The 23,094-nt window shown below is 35.4% G+C and overlaps 1 protein-coding gene across 1 annotated transcript; it reads left to right on the forward strand.

The window, feature by feature from the left end:
• The first annotated feature begins 731 nt into the window (after positions 1-731).
• On the forward strand, positions 732-22,740 carry LOC132544428 (serine-rich adhesin for platelets-like). Its single transcript, XM_060208023.1, has 15 exons — positions 732-789; positions 3,022-3,530; positions 5,915-6,142; positions 6,931-7,026; positions 7,518-7,584; positions 8,023-8,200; positions 9,125-9,276; positions 9,985-10,074; positions 10,817-10,960; positions 14,286-14,345; positions 15,306-15,912; positions 16,616-16,713; positions 17,230-17,340; positions 18,177-18,238; positions 19,713-22,740. Exons 1-15 carry the CDS (start codon positions 768-770, stop codon positions 20,004-20,006), a joined length of 2,718 nt encoding a protein of 905 aa, XP_060064006.1. The 5' UTR covers positions 732-767; the 3' UTR covers positions 20,007-22,740.
• Positions 22,741-23,094: the final 354 nt, after the last annotated feature.

Raw genomic sequence — 23,094 nt, forward strand, 5'->3', positions numbered from 1 at the left:
TTACTTGTGTTACTAAAAAAGCAGATTACGAAAAACATTTTAGTTCCGGCATATCCTGAAACATATACATATACGCCATCGAAAATCAGTAATGCCAATATAGGCCTTTTTCAATATCTAATGCAATTAGGAAAACCATTTTAGGCGCGTTTACATAAATTGTATCAGAGAACTGAAAAATAGTGTTACTCAAGTTTTATGCTTTGGTTTGATTCTATTTTATCTAATGCAATTACTTTTTATAAGACATAGAAAAATGTTACTTTACAAATACAAATGTAAATCAAACTCCGTAGTTTCTTACTATCTATAAAGTTCACGTGAGTTCATTTACCTGTCCTATTTTTAAAATTTTTTTTTAAAGGTTGTTTTTGTTTTATTTTCAACTCTTTTTTCCCTCTCAAACTACCAAATGCAACCACGGACTTATATACACATACTTGATAAATATGTCATTTAATTTATTTCGCAAAATGTACAATTAGTTAAGAAGTTGTGTTATTAATTAATCAATTCAATAGTATTTCTTTTTAGTTTCTTTTCAAAGTAGGATAGACATTCTGTACCAGAGACTCACTGTACGCACCTGAAAATATTCCTTCTGGCCCCGTGTGCCTACCACTGCACGGGCAAGGTGCGTGAATCAATTTACACTCATGTAACCAGTTTGAAATAGCAATCTTTGTCATTGAAGCGCTTATTTATTTTGTTTGCATGTTTTAAGCGAGAAGAACTTTGCAAGCATGACCTGACGTCAATGTGTGCCCATGGATAGTTATCCAAATGGAGGTGATTTTGTTTTCAAGCGTTTTACATTTAATGATATTATTACATCTCCTGAAGACGTTGACATGCAGTAAAGCGTTCCAGCTTTGTCAACATTTGCTTGTTCGGAAGTCTACTTAGCCAAGTCCAGCTTTGACCAGACTCAACATGAACAGTCGACTGTAATTCAAAATTATTTTGTTTGTGATAGTTATTGGATAATTATACAATTTTTTCATTCACAAATGTCTTTACTTTAAAATGTGTTTTATTATAGAATTTCTTGTTATTATGGGGAACCCCCAGCTATTTCCAAGTTAAGTTCAAAGGTCAAGCAGGTAAGGCTAGCTCAGCATGTTCTGTTTATATCGCATTTAATACAATGGCTGCGTTATAGAAACCCAAATACTGAAAATTACTAGCAACACTTGATACTTGATGTTTCTTTTCAAATTAAGACAAAACAATAATAAAAAAAACCCAAAAAACATTAATTTGATATTTTTGAGTATTATTTGATGATTTGTTGTTTCAATATTTAAACTATTAAACCTTAAAAAAATATATATAATAAAATTTTAAATCTACCCCTGTTTTACATCATTGAAAATGTCTGTTAATTCTGTGCACTAGTACATAGGCAAGTCCCTTTACTATGCTTGATTAAGTTCGGAGTTTGCTTTCTGTGGGTACTGAATTAAATACAGTCTATAGACTGATTACTTATGTATTTCAAAATTTCAGGTCATGTCTACAGACACATCTTATAGCAGAATGACCAAGATTCATCAATTTTGGTATTATTTAATCAATTTTAATGGATTGGAATTAGTTAACATGAGAACATCCATCAATATAAACAGAAAAATCTCATTCACTCTAACTATAGATTTTCAAAGCTTTAGGTTTTAAACATAGATTCTATAGGTATATATATATTGTAATCTAGTCCCATGAGTTTTGAGTATTTCTCCCTGATTCCAAAATGTCAAAGACTAGCAATCCTTACAAGGTTCAGCATGTACGCAATGTTTTATATAGTTTACAGCAGCGTAATAGTTAAAAATCATACATCGATGGAAAGATAACATATTTTCTTACTAACTTGCATATATGTCAAAGCAATTTAATGTTGTAATTTCCAATTATTTTTCCCAACAACTTTCCAGCATATTCGTGATGGCCACCACAATGCAGAATCTCTGTAGACTTGTGCTTACAACCTACCATTACCTCAAATTTCGCATCTCACCAGACTTTTTGGTAGGGATAGTATCAAATTAAAAGAGTTACCTTTTCTTCGATGAAAGATTTATAAGTATCATGTAAGCACTATAAAACATCACATGAATGCTAACTTTAGCCTTGCGAGGGTCGCTAGAATTCGACAGGTTTATACAGGGAAGAAAATTCTGATCGCGGACCAAAACTACAACAAAAATGAAATTGTGGAGAGATAGTAAATATCCTTTGAACTAAATGTAATCAAGATTCACTTCAAAGTGAAAGGATTTCCTCATTTTAAACTGCTACAGAAATCATGTGTAACTCTGACCACACAGTAAACACTATCACCATATCTAAACATGTGGTATTGATAGGTTGATATAAACATTTCATAGTTATACATAGTTCTTGATCTAATGACTCAAGTTTCATGCATGTGTTCATGAGATCAGCATAGAATACCCCTGAACCCAGATCAGTGCAACTTAGTTTTCATGTTTTGATGAGTGGATGTCTGGTTCAGTTTTCACCTTTTTGATTAGGCTGATTATAGCTAAGAAGCAGGTTTAAATTAATTATAAGTGTATTGTAAAATGGTGTTGTCACGAGGTAGTCTTAAATAACATCTAAACATATATAACGGGGACCTAATTTTCTTGCTTCAGATACTTAATAACTTTACAAATATGCTGAATTTAAGCAAAATGTTCATTTTAATTGTTTCCAAAAGACCACAATGTCATTATGATTTATTCTTTACAGGTTTATTACTAAGAAAGGTTTTTAAAAATACCAGGGAAAATGTCGGGTCTAAATTGGGAAAAAAGATACTATTTTGCATTGGGAATGGGACCGAATATCGGCCCCAAATCTGGCAGATCAAGAGCCCTGAATACTGAATTCTTAAAAAAGAAAACAGAAAAAGGAAAGCTGTATCATTCAACACTAGTGATCAAAATCAATTTATAAAGAATCCACAGTTTCTTTATAGAGAGGTAATTTATTCTTTACTTTTGTTTCTGTCAGCAGATGTCCCTGTCTTGGTAAATGGGATTGGGACAACAGTAACAACCCGTACAACCAGAACAGAGGTCAGAGACATTCTATTACCTCCCTTTACTTCTAATGTAGGTAGTAGTAACACTTCATTGATATCCAAGACAGCTCTCATGACTGCTATCACCAGTGTTTACAATACTGAGACCACACCCCTACCAGCTGCCTCAAACACTACAGATGGAACAACTAAAGGAAAGGAACACCATCCCAACTGCGACACTGCTAGTACCACCAACACAGCCTTACCTTCTCTTTGGTCTGTGCATGGTTATACAAATATTAATGCTGGAAACACAACTTTTTCAGTCTCTAATACTTCCGATATTGTCAGCATGACAACAGCTGCAACTTCAACCTCAACCTCTGAACACATGTCGCCTTCAAGTACAACACCAACTGTAACGTCATCAGATTTGTCGGAAGTGATCACAATCGATGCGAATCTAATGAGGATTAAAGAGGAGGTCATGGATGAAGAGGTACCGACCATTTTTTTTTCTTTTTTCTGCTCCACAAAAAAAATTTACAACCTGCCTATAGCATAAATTTTAAATGATATGTGCCAAAAATGATGTTTTTTGCTGTTACACAGTGGTTTAATGGTTACAGCATCTGACTGTCTTTATCACTAGTCATCCATCTCTGGGTTTCAGGTCCAAGACCTACGTGTGACAGTCACCAGGTAATGGGCGCAGGTTGATGGTTTTCCTCCGGGAACTCCGGTTTTCTTAACCATCCAAACCTTGCCCTTCCTTAAATAATCCTGGCTATTAATAAGCCATATAGCATCAATAAACCAAACCACACTAGGTTACAGTTTATATCCAATTTTTAACCTTTTTTTTTATTCATCTACATTTTTATTTATTTATTTTTTTAACAATTTAATAAGGCAGAGAAGTTGCTGCTCTGAAATATATATTGCTGGAAGTGAAAAATAACAACGTTTTGATATTTTCACATATTTTTGACCACACAATATAGTATAAAAAAGGACACTTCATATACTTGTGTATATGGAGGCCAAAACAGATAAAATGGACGCTTCATATACTTGTATATATGGAGACCAAAACAGATAAAATGGACGCTTCATATACTTGTATATATGGAGACCAAAACAGAAAAAATGGACGCTTCATATACTTGTATATATGGAGACCGAAACAAGAAAATGGACACTTCAAATGTTTGTGTAGGGTATATGGGCCCAAAATAAGAAAATGGAGCAAAAACCAAAAAAAAAGCACTTGATATATTTGTGTATATGGAGCCCAAAACAAGAAAATGGACACTTGATATATTTTTGTATATGGAACCCAAAAAAAAAAAGAAAATGGACACTTTATATGTTTGTGTATTTGGAGCCCAAAACAAGTAAATGGACATTATATGTTTGTGAATACTGAGCACATTATAACATCAAGACTTAATGCTGTATCCAGGATCTGTGCTTTTTTCTTAAAGGATAGATATTGGATCAATGTTGATGAGTCTTTGGACGATTAATAATCAGAAATGGAAAATGGCAGACAGGACGGTGGCTATCTTGGATTTTTACAATGAAAGATTATCATTATTTCTTGAAAAGTAATGGATGGATCTCAGATTTTATATGTAGAATGCCCTTACTCCAATGTGCCCTTTTGTTTCTGGGCTGATAAGAAAAACAAATTGACTGACAGGCTGCTAAGGATTCTTATTGCTGTTTGTGAGAGGAATTTTCAAATTTCATACAATTAAGAGCAAAAACAAAGGAAAGACAAAAGTGATCCAACTGTATAAGAATTAATATAGATTAAGTAATGGTGGATGCCAAGATCCCTCCAGAATTTCTCGTTCAAAGAATTCAGAATATCATTAAATTATGTAACTCTAGAAAAGTTTACTTTGCTCATCTCATACATTTTCACACATCAAAGTTTTGTTAAGTCATTTGATCTGATGCAATCACCGGGCAACAAACCCTTATAAACCAAGTTCTCAAGTTACCACAGCCAGTAACCCTTATCAACCAAGTTCTCAAGTTACCACTGCCAGTAACCCTTATCAACCAAGTTCTCAAGTTACCACTGCCAGTAACCCTTATCAACCAAGTTCTCAAGTTACCACTGCCACTAACCCTTATCAACCAAGTTCTCAAGTTACCACAGCCACTAACCCTTATCAATCAAGTTCTCAAGTTACCACAGCCAGTAACCCATATCAACCAAGTTCTCAAGTTACCACTGCCACTAACCCTTATCAACCAGGTTCTCCAGTTAACACTGTCACTAACCCTTATTAACGAAGCCACCACTTATCCTCATAAGTACTCATGTTACCGCTGCCACTAACCCTTATTAATGAAGCCACCACTTATCCTCATAAGTACTCATGTTACCGCTGCCACTAACCCTTATTAACGAAGCCACCACTTATCCTCATAAGTACTCATGTTACCGCTGCCACTAACCCTTATTAACCAAGCCACCACTTATCCTCATAAGTACTCATGTTACCGCTGCCACTAACCCTTATTAACCAAGCCACCGCTAATCCTCATAAATCTGACACCTCATTAATCCCTCTTGTGAAGACAAATAAGTTTTGTTTACTCATGAGCTCTAATGTATATATTTATATGACTTATTAACTTGTGAAAGAAACCTGTGTTGATGGGCAGAAAATTGGCTGCCTTTTGCGTCATTATTGAGACTGAACTGCAGTATGTCATATTGTGTGTAGCATACAGCCTTAACTCTTATGAGAATATTTTAAAAATGTGTTATAAATAATATGTTATCTGAATTTATTCAAAAATGTTGTCAATACACTGATTTTTCAGAAATGCTTTTTTATGATAAAACTGTTTTTAAAACAGGATAATACAAATGAGACTAGTAACAACCTTATGGAGAATACTGACTGGTTCCTGGATCAGGTTAAAGATGGCTACAAGGAATGTAATGTACACCAGATGGACATGTTGGAACAGAATCTTGTCTGCCTTTCATGTCAAAAATTAATATGTGCTCTGTGTTTACGAGACTTCCACTGTGGACATGACATCATCTCCATCTCTAAACTAAAGGAATGCCGTAATGTCAGGGTAAGTTAACCCAGACTTACACTGGATACAATATTATCTCTGTCTCAAAACTAAAGGAATGCCGTAATGTCAGGATAAGTTAACCCAGAGACTTTCACTGTGGACACAATATCATCTCTGTCTCAAAACTACAGAATGTTGCAATGTCAGGTTAAGTTAACCCAGAGACTTTCAATGTGGACACAATATTATCTCCGTCTCAAAACTACAGAATGTTGTAATGTCAGTTAAGGTTAAACCAGAGACTTTCACTGTGGACACAATATTATCTCCGTCTCAAAACTACAGAATGTTGTAATGTCAGTTAAGTTTAAACCAGAGACTTTCACTGTGGACACAATATTATCTCCGTCTCAAAACTACATAATGTTGTAATGTCAGTTAAGGTTAAACCAGAGACTTTCACTGTGGACACTATATCCCTGTCTCAAAACTACAGAATGTTGTAATGTCAGTTAAGGTTAAACCAGAGACTTTCACTGTGGACACTATATCCCTGTCTCAAAACTACAGAATGTTGTAATGGCAGTTAAGGTTAAACCAGAGACTTTCACTGTGAACACAATAGTATATCCATCTCAAAACTACGGTTTATGTAAATGAGGAGTGTGCTATTGGATTTTTTTTTCTGGAAATGATATTCTAGTCAAATCTAGTCTTAAATTTCAGCAAAGATTCTCATAAAGCTTGAAATGATCTTGAGTTTGCAAAAGGTCATGTTTGTGCAATTGTTATATATGATTAGAATTTGAAATGTTTGTCGATAAATATTCATTTTTATTTTACAGAGTGCTTTGGAAGATGATGTTTCAACCCTTCAGCTGCTTCAACAAACTTTCAAAACAGAATTTGAGGACAAACAGGAATTAAAAAAACTAATAGAGGTATAATAATTTAGCTGAAACCTATTGATATTTGTACGTCGTACTTATAACTGATAAATGGTGGAGCTGAAGTAGTTTCATGTGTTCCTTGATTATCTCAACTTGTCTGAGGCCATGGTGGCAAGTAGGTTTTTATCACTAGCCCTCCACTTCTGATTTGAGGGTTCGGGGCCTACATTGGGTAGTCAGCAGGTACTAGTTGCAGTTGAGTTGTTTTTCTCCTTTGAATTTAGGCTTTCCTCACCAATCTAAGCCCGACACATCCTTAAATGGCCATTTCTGTTAAAAAAAATGTAAAGCGACAATAAACTAAATTAAAATTAATTTCAAAATTTATTTGAGAATCTTTTTATGGCTCCTAGTTATGTTAGCTGATATCAAAACGTTTTCAAAAATTTCTATGAAATTTAGTTTATGGTTTTAAAGACATGAAACCAGCACATTTGCTATCATATTGATCAGAGACACTAAAAACATTCTTTGTTGAACAGCAATCAGCAGCATCTTTACTGAAGAATGTTGATACTGCCTTTGACCAGCTGCTGACAATAGTAGAAAGTAAGTTGAATTTTACCTCTTCAGTCACATATTCACTGTTCAAGGTAATAGGAAAGTTTCTTTCTTATTATCCTACACTTTCACAAAATTTGTGTCTTCCAATCTAAAATTTTCATAAAAGCATCATTATTTTCTGCTAAAATTTCTATGAAAGTTTCTGTCTTGCAAGCATATATTTTCTTTCTTATCTGCTTTAATTTTCATAACAGTTTCGTTGTCCACTAAAATTTTCATCAAAATTTCTTATCTATTAGCTCCTTGATATTATTCAGGAATCAGTGTCCTTCTGGTCAGGTTGACCTTTGCTTCTGTTTTGCTATCAGTGATGTTTTCATCAAAAACATGTACAATTGAAACTTTGGCATAAAATCTATGCTAAATGTTTTTGTTTATTCTATTGTTTGAAGGCTACTTGTATTAACTGTGTTATATTTGTAGACAAGAGAACAGAAATAAAGAAACATATATGTGATTTTGAGAAGCAGAATGTGAACGACCTGTGTAAGGACCTAGAAAGAATCAAAGCAATTGAGCAGGAAGCAACATTAATGATACGGAGAGTCATGGTGTTCTTCACCAAGTTTGACATTGTCGAAGCAAGGAGTCTACCCATCATGTAAGCTTTTCTTTGATTTATTGGAGGTGAACTAAGGAGTTCCTCGGAACAAATACAGCTTTTGAATTACCTTTATCTAAGACAAGAGGTCACAACCAGACTTATATAGATTGATAGATATACAATTTTTGTTTAGGTATCTGTATTTTGTTTGTTGCGGAACATTTCCAACTTTCACATGTAACATTTATAGAATTGTCCTGGGTAAATGCCACCAAACATGTTTATGAATGTTTTAGTTGCTCCTTGAATTTTAAGTTAGTTGGAGGTATTGACAGTTTGACGTACTACAGCTTATCACCTTGCCTTGATATTACCGCACCAGAGTCAACTTTTTACTTAAAATCATTACTAATCATGAAAGACTTAATAGATTTCGACCAGATTTGGTCAGAAGCATTGTTAGTGAAAGGGAAACTATCTGTTTAACGATATTGGTTCTCCATTCCCAGGTGCCTGAGGGGTGGGGCCCCAAAGGAGAAATTTAGCAAATTCTTTTAAATTATTTCTTTTTTTTGTAGAACTGATTGGTCTGAAGCAATGGTAAAGGGAACTACTTATATATAAATATTGACTCTTGGCCCCCATGTTCCTCTGAGGATAGGGCCCGAAAGGTGAAATTTAGCAAGTTCTTTCAATTTCTACATCTTCTTTTGGGGGATGGGGCGGGGGAGTGTGTGTGTGTGTTTGCAATAGGGAAAAAACTTACATCTCCTGTAGGAATATTTAATTCTACCAAAGTATGGGTTGAAGCATTTTAGGGTGAAAGGGAATCTACTTTGTATAAACACTGGATGTTAGCCCCCTGTGGTGGGAGGGGCGGAGCTCTAATAGGGTAGATAGGGGAAATTCTTTAAAAACCTATTCCTAAAGCATGTTTTATTATTTTTGTAACTTTTCTCTCTCTTTCTATAAATTGATCAGGTTATCAGAGGTGATGTCAAGATGTAAAGAGTTTCGATTCAATCGGCGATCTAATGAACAGAGGGAAAAATGTCTTCCACAAAAGAAATTTTCAAATATTTTACCATCGCTACTGGCTGTAACCAACATCTGTAAAACTTTACACCCTGAAGGTAATTATTATACTATCACTACTGGCTGTAACCAACATCTGTAAAACTTTACACCCTGAAGGTAATTATTATACTATCACTACTGGTTATAACAAATATCTGTAAAACTTTACACCCTGAAGGTAATTATTACTACTGGTTATAACAAATATCTGTAAAACTACTGGTTATAACAAATATCTGTAAAACTTTACACCCTGAAGGTAATTATTATACCATCACTACTGGTTATAACAAATATCTGTAAAACTTTACACCCTGAAGGTAATTATTATACCATCACTACTGGTTATAACAAATATCTGTAAAACTTTACACCCTGAAGGTAATTATTATACCATCACTACTGGCTGTAACCAACATCTGTAAAACTTTACACCCTGAAGGTAATTATTATACCATCACTACTGGTTATAACAAATATCTGTAAAACTTTACACCCTGAAGGTAATTATTATACCATCACTACTGGTTATAACAAATATCTTATAACCAACATCTGTAAAACTTTACACCCTGAAGGTAATTATACCATCACTACTGGCTGTAACCAACATCTGTAAAACTTTACACCCTGAAGGTAATTATTATACCATCACTACTGGTTATAACAAATATCTGTAAAACCATCACCATGTGATAATATTTGTATATTGTTCGTTTGATATATTGTTACAACCAGCAATGACATCATCTTATTTGTTTTAGCAACAAAAGTGGTTTGGTCCAAGATCACCCCAGAGAAACGCAATGGAGACTCAGATGCTACTTCGAAAGCTGCGTGTGAGGACATGAAAGGTAGTATCATATAGATGTTTGAATCTCATGGTCCTGGAGTATTGTAGATCTTTTTTCAGACTAATACAAGTATTTAGTAGCTGTATTTCCAACTTGTGTTCACTCCAGAAAGATGTCATAATAATTCTGTTGTTATTTAGAAATTAAAGCACTACCTTTCCATGATGTGGTTCAAATTTTGCTTCCATCATACATTGATGGACTTTAAGTCTGTTAAAACAAAGTAAAAAATGTTCATTAGGATATTTATATTTGGGCAGTTACGAGAAGTTTTGAATAATTTCTTGTTCTAGACGTATTGACAGCATCCAATTTTAACTACATGAAAAGTATGTATAGTTGTAGCAGGTTTTAGAATTAACATGGATGACCTTGGCAATCATTTGAAGAAGACTCTCAGTCTGATTTAAATAGAAATTAGACTAGAATGATACAGTTTTCATTTTGATGGTGAGAAGATAGTGTTTTCGATGATATTTTGCCCGACACATCATTCTGTCAGATTTTGATCGGACTTGTATCAAATTTTATGTTACAATATTATAGCTTGGTGTCTGATACAACATTTACAGATCTTCTAGGATTAAAGACTTGTTAATGTCATGTTCCAGCTATTATCACATATTTTGCTGATAAATGGAATATGATTTTAAGTGTTTTTCACTGTACAATATTACAGTGTACCATTATAATGTATCACTGCACTACTTACCAAACCCATGGTTACACAAATTATATACAGATCCCAGTGTACTTCTGGCCCACCTTGCTGGTGCACAAGATGAGACTTGCTTCCCTCCATCCCATGAAACAGAGACTGAAGATGTAATGGAAATTATCGTTCCCCAATCAAAGAAGAGAACAACTGGGCAGAAACAAAACAGTGGTAAGACTTACAGCATACAAAGTGACAGGTTACATCCTCACTGACATCAAAACATCACTCATAAAAATACATGTTTTCTCCTCTGTCACACAGTTATAGCCTCAGACACTGTCCTCACACCCATAAACCTCTCTCATACACATAGCCTCAAACACTATCCTCACACCCATAAACCTCTCTCATATACATAGCCTTAAACACCATCCTCACACCCATAAACCTCTCTCATACACATAGCCTCAAACACCATCCTCACACCCATAAACCTCTCTCATACACATAGCCTCAAACACCATCCTCACACCCATAAACCTCTCTCATACACATAGCCTCAAACACCATCCTCACACCCATAAACCTCTCTCATACACATAGCCTCAAACACCATCCTCACACCCATAAACCTCTCTCATACACATAGCCTCAAACACCATCCTCACACCCATAAACCTCTCTCATACACATAGCCTCAAACACCATCCTCACACCCATAAACCTCTCTCATACACATAGCCTCAAACACCATCCTCACACCCATAAACCTCTCTCATACACATAGCCTCAAACACCATCCTCACACCCATAAACCTCTCTCATACACATAGCCTCAAACACCATCCTCACACCCATAAACCTCTCTCATACACATAGCCTCAAACACCATCCTCACACCCATAAACCTCTCTCATACACATAGCCTCAAACACCATCCTCACATCCATAAACCTCTCTCATACACATAGCCTCAAACACCATCCTCACACCCATAAACCTCTCTCATACACATAGCCTCAAACACCATCCTCACACCCATAAACCTCTCTCATACACATAGCCTCAAACACCATCCTCACACCCATAAACCTCTCTCATACACATAGCCTCAAACACCATCCTCACACCCATAAACCTCTCTCATACACATAGCCTCAAACACCATCCTCACACCCATAAACCTCTCTCATACACATAGCCTCAAACACCATCCTCACACCCATAAACCTCTCTCATACACATAGCCTCAAACACCATCCTCACACCCATAAACCTCTCTCATACACATAGCCTCAAACACCATCCTCACACCCATAAACCTCTCTCATACACATAGCCTCAAACACCATCCTCACACCCATAAACCTCTCTCATACACATAGCCTCAAACACCATCCTCACACCCATAAACCTCTCTCATACACATAGCCTCAAACACCATCCTCACACCCATAAACCTCTCTCATACACATAGCCTCAAACACCATCCTCACACCCATAAACCTCTCTCATACACATAGCCTCAAACACCATCCTCACACCCATAAACCTCTCTCATACACATAGCCTCAAACACCATCCTCACACCCATAAACCTCTCTCATACACATAGCCTCAAACACCATCCTCACACCCATAAACCTCTCTCATACACATAGCCTCAAACACCATCCTCACACCCATAAACCTCTCTCATACACATAGCCTCAAACACCATCCTCACACCCATAAACCTCTCTCATACACATAGCCTCAAACACCATCCTCACACCCATAAACCTCTCTCATACACATAGCCTCAAACACCATCCTCACACCCATAAACCTCTCTCATACACATAGCCACAAACACCATCCTCACACCCATAAACCTCTCTCATACACATAGCCACAAACACACATAAGCCACCCTTTCACACACAAACACAATCATTACACATGTAAACTATCTTCTTGAACACACATATAATGTTGAGTGAAGGGAGATAACTCTACCACAAATCATTAGTTATTTTGTTGGTTCATTTTCATTTCAATGTTTTGGATGAAGTCAGTTTTTCATTTGCTTGGATCATGCTTACAGATGTGTCCTTCACCTGACATTCAGGATTCAATACTTGCAGTAGACAAAGGCCTGAGACCACCAAATACCAACAAGGTCTCCCTCATTTCTGAAAATCCTGGGTCTAGATTAATTGTTTACAGTTTTTTTTTTAAATTTTATACTTATAGCTTTCCAGCAAAATATTGGTTGCCGTGGTAGTATATTTATTGAAACTACAGTGTTAGCACTATAAAACTATATTTTGCAAATTAAAGTGTCCATACTATAATACCGTATTTTGCAAATAATAATCTGTTACTTCTGCTCTTGCAAAAAATATTCTGAAATAACAATGTTGTTTTGGCTTGCTTTTCCTTAATGCCAACTAAAATGATAAACTTGTTACATTTCATAAAGTTGTGACAAGAGTTGAGAAGTTCTTGCTGGGGCAAAAGCCCGAGCGACAAGGGTCCTGCCACTGGAGAGTAGCCTCTCTCCTGTCTGGCCGTCAGAAACCAATACATACTGGCTAGAAAGGTGGTGGTATTTATACTAGCCATGTTAATTAACTGATGATTACACATTAGCTAATAGGTAAACATAGATTGAATTATACATGAGTTGTCCACAAGGTCTTGCACACATAAATAGCAATAGATTCGGCTGTTTACAACAAGATAAAGTTACACTGACCATCATACAAACTGCTTAGATAGGCTTCAGGTAATGACTTATATAATCAGGGACTCATACATGAACATGTGTAGTAGATCAGACAACGACAGAATGTCTCTGGCCACTGGTCAATACATAATTGTTCACAGTAGATGTCATTACTAAATTAACACAGGCAGATACATTATAATGAAACCTCTGACTTATGTCTAGCACAATTTTGAATAATTTAATCTTACATATTAACTTTTAATAGTTCACAACTTCACTTGTCATTCATCACATCAGTTGTACTATGGTAATAACTGATAGGGTGTAACTTATCTATTGTGTATGGTAATAACTGACAGGGTGTAACCTATCTATTGTACTATGGTAATAACACATGTTTATTCCTGTGATACTCAATTTTTATGGTTTTTAAAAAAAAAAAAAAAAAAAACGATATTTTGCGGACACATGATTTTGTGGAAAGATATACCTCAATGATTCGTGTTATACTAATTTAACACTTCATGGACTTAAGATTTCATGGAGTAAGAGGACCTACAAAATCAAGTAAAATATATCCTCCACATAATTTAATGGCTTTACAGTATGTTGTGAATTATATATAGTTAAAGCAGGATACAAAATTCTGTTGGAATATTTCAAATCAACAAATAACTTTTATTTATCTTATCACTTGTGTTATTTAAAAGTGTCTTGTTATGATATAATTATGTTACCTACAACTTTTTGACAAATGAAAATATTTTCAAGCAAGAAGCTCAGTAACTTGATGTGTTCTCTTTGAAAAGCTTAGGGTGAATGTTGAATTTTACTTGACAGGGAGAGGTAGACCTAAACAGAAAAGGAAAGATAAGGACCGATCTTTATCTCCAGTCACAGGTATTTCTCAAATGTCCAGATTTTGTTATTAATATTAATAACTATATTTATCCTGCTGTAAGCCCAAGAGACCATGTTACATCTGACTCAAAGTCAGGGAATGGGCTTATTACAGGGTCTCAGGGGCCAACATGTTACATCTGACTCAAAGTCAGGGGATGGGCTTATTACAGGGTCTCCGGGGCCAACATGTTACATCTGACTCAGGTAGGGGTTGGGCATATTACAGGGTCTCAGGGGCCAACATGTTACATCTGACTCAAAGTCAGGGGATGGGCTAATTACAGGGTCTCAGGGGCCAACATGTTACATCTGACTCAGTTAGGGGATGGGCTTACAACAGGGTCTCAGGGGGCCATCATGTTATTTCTGACTCAAAAACATGTGAGGGCTTATTACAAGACCCTGGGTGCCAGTATATTACTTCTGACTCAAAGTCAGGAGATGGACTTATTACAGGACCCAAGAGGGGCAAAGACATAACATCTGACTCTTAATTTGGTGGTAGGCCTTTTGTTAGACCTTCAAGGGCCAATATATTATGTCTGTCTCAAAATTAGGTGGTTGGCCTATTACACTTAAACAATGCAGTTTATAAAAAAGATATTTCAATGTGCAACATTAAAACTGGCTTTTCATGTGAAGGGAGGAATTTATACCGCCAGATGGTGGATGTATCCTGGCCTTGGGACACTTTACACTGGCAGGGGGTGAATTTATACTGGCTAAGGGTCAGTTTATGCTGGTCGAGGGTTACTTTATACTGGGCGAGTGCAAATTTATTCTGCGGGATAGTGAATTTATAATTGGTGAGAATGAATTTATAATGGCCGAGGGTAAAAATATACAGGCTGACCTGAGATTATACAGGTCAAGGGTGAGATTTTCACTTCTAGAATATTTGTTGGTTTGAATAAGGAATTAATTGTTGGTTGAAAAATTAAATCTTTTGTTTTCCAGCTCCTTCTTGTCCAAAGACTTCTAAGAAATCCAGAAATTCAGCTGAGTGTTTTGTTCCTTCAACTTCATCAAATTCATCAACTAGCTCCCCCACTTCTGCTCTTTCTTCTGCCTCTACAACAGCACCTGTCTCCTGTTCATCGTCCACACTCCCAGTGATAACATCAGTCATATCACTGGCTGAAAACAACAAAAGCTCAGCGAAGAAGCCCGCTGCCTCAATAGCTGGACTGTTCGACATTGATTTTAAGTCGGATATCACACAACATTTAAAGGACAGAAAAACAGACAAAAAGAAAGTTATGGCTGTTTTTCCTTCTGTGAAAAAGACCTTGAATAATGCTGCTAAATCTCCTGGCCGTCGACCACAACAACGGACTCGACTTTCAGAGAGTAGTTCATCCTCACTTGAGTCTATTTCTGGCTCTTCATTTTTAACATCCAATACAAGAACAACAACCATTACTACAGCCTCCCCTACTGTTAGGCCTGTGTCTAATTCCAGGACAACAACTACAACAAGTCCTAGTATGATTAATTCAAGTGCATCAAGTTCAAGGTCAGCTGATGGAGAAACAGGCGCAGCAGCATCAACAGGGACTAACAGGTGAATGTTTTTGTCATAGCTTCTGTTGCTTTTGATATGATAGTGCTTGATTTAACAGTGCTGATTAGAATGTCCTCCTTGGAAAAATCTGGGTTTGTTGTATAAAGATTGTTTTAAGTCAGAAGTAACAATCCTACTGATCTGTTTCTATCCTATTTGTATTGGCTTTGTCATGTTTCTATTGAAATACTATCATACACAGTTGCTTCTCTACATCGATAATAGATTGATCCATTTTGATACGTAGATGTATGTTAACATGAGATTGACATGTGTTTAACTCCATGTGTCTCTTTTTCATATTTAGATATGAGATTAACTTGGCTACATGAGTCATAGTTACAATGTGTCAGATTATAGCTTTATAGTCTTATGTTAACCCTTCAACTTTTCAGTGAATGAATTTTCAGTGGATAACCTTCAGCTCTTAATGCTAATGAGTGAATGACCTTGAACTCTGTCAATAAACTGTGGATAACCTTCAACTCTCACTCTTTAGAGTGGATGACCTTGAACTCTGACACTAATCAGTTTGTGACCTAGAGCTTTTAAAACTTATCTGTGAATAGCCATGAACTCTTCCATGAATCAATTGATGACCTTGAACTCTTAACAGTTGTCAGTGCCTTGAAATTTTACACTATTAAGCTGATCACCTTGAACTCCGGCATTTATCAATGAATGATCTTGACTTTATTTACAGTGAGGACTCCGAGACAAATGATGAGGACCAGACAATAGGAGTGGATGGTTTTCCTGTCCTCAGCCTTGTCAGCTTCTACCCTCAAACCATGACCCAAGGTTTGTTGTTAACGATGTAGAGGTTAAGGAGTTCACATTCTTTTTCATATACCTGTCAAAAAATGATGAGATATAACAACGTTCTTCTGTTATGAGATGGTGTTCCCTTCCTGGTGTTTCTTGTTGACATTTTTTTGTCCAAAGACGTAAATTTTTGTGCTATAAAGACATATCAAGAGACATGCAGTTTTGTCACAATTGACAATATTATTTTTCATGCTTTAGATTTTATCGAATGTGCCAGTTTAATTTTAAGACTAACTGTAAAAAATGAGGTAGCCACCATGTACTCAAAGCCTTTATGAACTATAACCTAATATTTTTGTTGTAGCTGATTCTCAGAAATAATTGAATGAATCTTTTCTGGTCCCCAGCTGTGTCTCAGGAGTGATTGTAAATGAGAAGAAAAGGCTTCCACTTCAAACTGTCAGTTAAGGTGCTTGACATTCATTATAACATAAAATGTATATGTTATACTTGTGTTGCTGGTACATGAACTGTTTCTTTTATGTACAGGTCGGACGGTGATGGTACGAGGTCTTCATGGGAAAAAGTGGCTTGGCTATGTGTCTGATAATTCCACGCTAAAAACTAACAGTTACTACTTCTCAGTCCAGTGGTTCAAGGGTAGGTAATAGGGTCAACAGCTAAGGTAAAACATACAAAGGTCAGCAATAAAACCAGTACGTACACAGCCTGTAATAGGGTCAACAGCTAAGGTAAAACATACAAAGGTCAGCAATAAAACCAGTAGGTACACAGCCTGTAATAGGGTCAACAGCTAAGGTAAAACATACAAAGGTCAGCAACAAAACCAATAGGTACACAGTCTGTAATAGGGTCAACAGTTAAGGTCAAAGGTCAGTGACATCACCATTATTAAAACAGTCTGTAATAAGGTCAGCAGTTAAGGTCAACAGACAAAGGTCAGCAATATCATAGTTATGTAGACAATGTAGTCTGTAATAGGGTTCTAAAGATAAGATCATTGGCCAAAGGTCAGACATATCTCTGGTAGGAACACAGTGTAATCAAAGGGGTCATCAGTAAAGGTCAAGGTTACATATTTATAATATAATATATAATAAAACTATTTAATCCTATAGATGTAACAAAAATCCAGAAGAGGTACAGATGTATAGAGATGATTTAGATAAATTACAAATTCATAATGATTATGCTGTATAATGTCCTTTATAATGGTTTGGTTGTGGGAACCAGGAAAATTGTACTGTTTTGTTAAAATTGATAATAGATTATTTAAATGATTTTTGTATATTTTTCTCTGTGAATTTTATATCAATTTATACATATTGAAAGATATGTATTCTTATATCTAACTGCTGCGGCATGATAGAAATCAATAAAAAGAAAATATGTTGTTATGATTGTATTCCACTATTTCCACACTAGTATTAATGACATGACTGAAGATTTACACTTTTTCTGATGTTTGATTTCAGGAGAATTTGGTGTTGATACCAAATTTGACATTCAAGAAAAATGGCAGAGAAAATCAGATAGGGTAAGTGTATATAATGAAGATGTATTAAAATCTGCTCTAGAGACCATAAAAGACCACCTGTGTTAAAAGATCACTTGTATTAAGAGACCATTAGAGAGTTTGTGTTAAGAGACCACTTGTATCAAGAAACAATCAAAAGCTTTTTGTGCTAAGAGACTGTATAAAAGCTGTTTGTGCTAAGAGACTGTATAAAAGCTGTTTGTGCTAAGAGACTGTATAAAAGCTTTTTATGCTAAGAGACTGTATAAAAGCTTTTTGTGCTAAGAGACTGTATAAAAGCTTTTTGTGCTAAGAGACTGTATAAAAGCTTTTTGTGCTAAGAGACTGTATAAAAGCTTTTTGTGCTAAGAGACTGTATAAAAGCTTTTTCTGCTCAGAGACTGTATAAAAGCTTTTTGTGTTCAGAGACTATAAAAGACAAGCTGTGTTAGGTTACCACCTGTGTTATGAGATAACCTGTGTTGTGAGGCCACCTGTGTTAATATACCTAACGTGTTAGGAAATAACATGTGTTATGAGATAGCCTGTGTTATGAGATAACTTGTGTTATGAGATAGCCTGTGTTATGAGATAACATGTGTTATGAGATAGCCTGTGTTATGAGATAACCTGTGTTATGAGAAAACATGTGTTATGATACCACCTGTGTCAAGATACCACCTGTGTTATGAGACCACCTGTGTCAAGATACCACCTGTGTTATAAGACATCCAGGATTGTTTCACTGGCGGTCACATTCATAGGATATGAAGCTGTATTAAGAAATTGTTTTCCAACTTTCATATTGGTTGAACTTCAGTCTGCAGTTTTTTTCACAACCTGATTATATGACTGTAGTGGGCTGAAGTTGGTCAAGAGATATTTATATTTCTCCAACATCAGCCAAAAAAATTGTTTGTGGTATGCAGTTCTAAATTGTTCTTACTGAAGTAACATTGTTTAATTGAGGTCAAATCTTGTGATTTTTTCTGATGAAAAGGGAGGTAATTCAGCTAAACTTTTAGAATTTTGAGATGTTAATTGTTTACTGTAGGCATGCTTAATATGGTGATATAAAATTTTAGTGCATGATCACTTTTAGGCTAATAAGCACAATTATGATAATGAATTAGCACATCCACTGTGATTGCTTTGTAAACAACATTAAGAAACTGTAATTGGTGAAACATATTTCAATACAATATTCACAACTGGAAAAGCCATAATATAAGAGTATCACTGATATATGTATGTTTACAGTATCTTTAATTTAGAAAAATCATCAACACATGAGGATGACAGACTCTATTGCTATCTATTATTTGTGTGTTGTAAGAAAATGGCCATATGCTGCCGGTCTATCTAGGAAAATGGCCATATGCAGCTGGTCTATCCAGGAAAATGGCCATATGCAGCTGGTCTATCCAGGAAAATGGCCATATACTGATGGTCTATCCAGTTTTCATAAAATAAATAAACCCTATTTCTGTTTTAGGTTCATACCGACTGTATAATATGTCATTTCAATTACACTGTGAAGGAAGAGATGTCACAAGAATTAATACAACAGCTGAAAATTGCCTCAAAACAGCCTCCATGTGCTGAGAAACGTCGCAATGAACCACCCAAAAGGGCCAGTCCAAGTAGAACGCCGACCCAGTCCAAAAGTAGATTACCTTCTGTTTCACCTAGACAAAGTAGAGAAGGTGCAACAGGAACTGCTTCCATAGCAACCAGGAGAGGCACGCCCACCTCCAAGTCTAGTAACAAATCTAACAGTAAATCTTAGTAGTGGACATCCATATCTACCATGTTGTGACTGTTTATGTGCTGTACAGCTGATGGTCAACCATTGATTTCTTTTTGTAATCTAGTGATATAAAATACCATCAATGTCTTTTCTTGGGTTTTGAAATAGCAAGTATAAGTTAGGTTTTTCAGTTCATTTTGCCCCATTCCCATTGTTCCACTATCTAATCACTTCAAAAGGAATTGAATATTTGAGCAAAAATACTTCTCAAACACATTCTTGTTAAGATGTCTTCATGTATATAGAAAATGTTATGTGAATGGAAATACTCTTATATTGATCAATTTGTAATAATTATTGTGGTAGCACATTTCATAATGCAATTATTAAAATGAAATATTACTGTTGTAATAAATTTGTGCAAGGGAGTCTATGCAATAACATGGTGTGTGAAGTAAAAAGTCAGGCTTATTACAAGACGATAATGAAAATATCCCCACAGCAATAGATATAAATGACATTATTACTAGGCATAGATTTGATTGATGACATGTATCCTGGTAAGATTTGGGAAAAGTGGGTTCTTCCTTGGCTTCTATTTTTCATGGTTTTCAATTCAAGGGGAAAAACAGTTCAGCATTTGGAACCAACTCTGGGATATCAAGAATTTGAAATTAAAACAGTTACCTGGTATTCATAATAATGTATAAATAATCAGCAAGCTGTTGATTTGAAGTCAACATCATGTAAGTAAGGTCAAAGTACCCATGTTAATACACAGTTCTCAATTTAAGTCACAGTTCCTATGTAAAGTCACAGTTCCTATGTAAAGTCACAGTTCCTATGTAAAGTAACAGTTCCTACGTAAAGTCACAGTTCCTATGTAAGGTCACAGTTCCTATGTAAAGTCACAGTTCCTGTTTAACGTCACAGTTCCAATGTAAAGTCACAGTTCCTATGTAAATACACAGTTCCTATGTCAAGTCACAGTTCCTATGTAAATACACAGTTCCTATGTCAAGTCACAGTTCCTATGTAAAGTCACAGTTCCTATGTAAAGTCAAAGTTCCTATGTAAAGTCGCAGTTCCAATGTAAAGTCACAGTTCCTACGTAAAGTCACAGTTCCTACGTAAAGTCACAGTTCCTATGTAAATACACAGTTCCTATGTCAAGTCACAGTTCCTATGAAAATACACAGTTCCTATGTAAAGTCACAGTTCCAATGTAAGGTCACAGATCCCCTGTAGGTTGTAATTCCCATGTAAAGTCACTGTTCCATGTAAAGTCACTGTTCCCATATTTAATCACTGTTCCCATGTGAATTCCCAGATCCCATGTAAAGTGTTAGTTCCCTTGTAAAGTCAATGTTCCCATGTAAAGTCACAGTTCCCATGTAAAGTTACAGTTCCCTTGGAAAGTCACTGTTCCAATTAAGAGTGGCAGTTCTCATATAAAGTCATAGTTCGAGAAAGACTTTTTTTTTATATTTTTATAACCTGTTTGTTAGTTGTTTTTAAATCTATACAATATTTACACATCCCAAAAAATACAATTAAATGTTTAAAAGATGTATCAAGATTTCAGTTGAATGAAACTCTTCTAGTCAATTAACTTTCACTCAAGTTATAACATTTCGGCATTATGATATTGGTAATAGAATAATCTTACCCCATGACACACATTTTCTATCATCCATAAAGAAAGTATTATATTGGTTGTCTCCCTTTGTTCATTTGACTTGTTTTGTATGAAAGGTATTACATAGTAACTATTATGCAGATATGTGTATCAATATTGACAGTATATTGTAAAAAGGAAATATTTTTGTTTCGATATTCCTTATAATCAATTAAAAGAATTTGTGTTTTGGAGGGAGGTAACTCTTAATCAAGTCTAGGATTGTTATGGTAGTTATTTTGTATTTTGTAGGGAGGTAACTCTCACACAATTGTTGGATTGTTGGATGGATCATAACAGCATCAAATATTGCTATACAAGTTCCTGTAATTATTAATTCAATGTTGCTTTACACTTTCCTGTAATGAGTAATACAATATTGCTGTACAACTTCCTGTGATTAGTATTTCAATGTTGCTGTACAATTTCCTGTAATCAGTAATTCAATGTTGCTGTACCACTTCCTGTAATTTGTAATTCAATGTTGCTTCACAACTTCTTGTAATTACTAATTCAATACTGCTGCAAAACTTGTTGTAAGTAATAATTCAATATTGTTTAACAACTTCCTGAAATTAGTAATTCAATGTTTTTGAACAACTTCCTGTTATTAGTAATTCAATATTGTTTTACAACTTCCTGTAATTTGTAATTCAATGTTGCTTCACAACTTCCTGTAATTAGTAATTCACTGTTGCTGTACAATTTCCTGTTATTAGTAATTCAAGGTTGCAGTACCATTTCCTGTAATTTGTAATTCAAGGTTGCTTTACAACTTCCTGTAATAGTAATTCAGTGTTGCTGCGCAACTTCCTGTAATTAGTAATTCAATATTGTTTTACAAGTTGTTGTAATTAGTAATCCAATGTGAAGAACTGAATCAAATATAGATTTTATTTGTTTATAGAGATAACTTGAAAACAATACTCAGTGAATGGGTGAATTTATTTTGTGGTCACCACCATATTTGTAATCATTTAAACTGCAAAGAAGTTGTTTTTCCACTGTTGTGACTGACATCATAGTGAAACATACATGTGTTGGGGGTGTGTCATTTGATCTAGGTTTGTTAATTAAAGAATTATTCAATGTTGACTCAGTGTTTTGTCAAAGAAGCTACTCAAGAAGATAAAATCAAACTAAAGTCCTCTTTGTTAAGATGTATTTCAGTATATATTTGTACTTTGATTGCTGTGATGTTGCAAGTTTAAGTGAATAAAACAAATCTGCACCATCCTAGGTAACACCATTTCGTGTGACAGCATCCAATGAGACTGCATTTCGTGTGACACCATCCAGTGTTACATCATGTAGTGTTCTACCGTCCAGTGTGTCACAATCAAGTGAAACACCATCCAGTCTGGTGTGACACCAACCATTGTGACACCAACCAGTGTGACACCATTCAGTGTGACACCATCCAGTGTAACACCATCCAGTGTGACATCA

This window comes from Ylistrum balloti, unplaced genomic scaffold (genome assembly GCF_031769215.1).
Source record: "Ylistrum balloti isolate Yb309-2 unplaced genomic scaffold, AGI_CSIRO_Ybal_v1 Utg369798, whole genome shotgun sequence".
In the NCBI taxonomy this organism is placed as follows: Eukaryota; Metazoa; Mollusca; class Bivalvia; order Pectinida; family Pectinidae; genus Ylistrum; species Ylistrum balloti.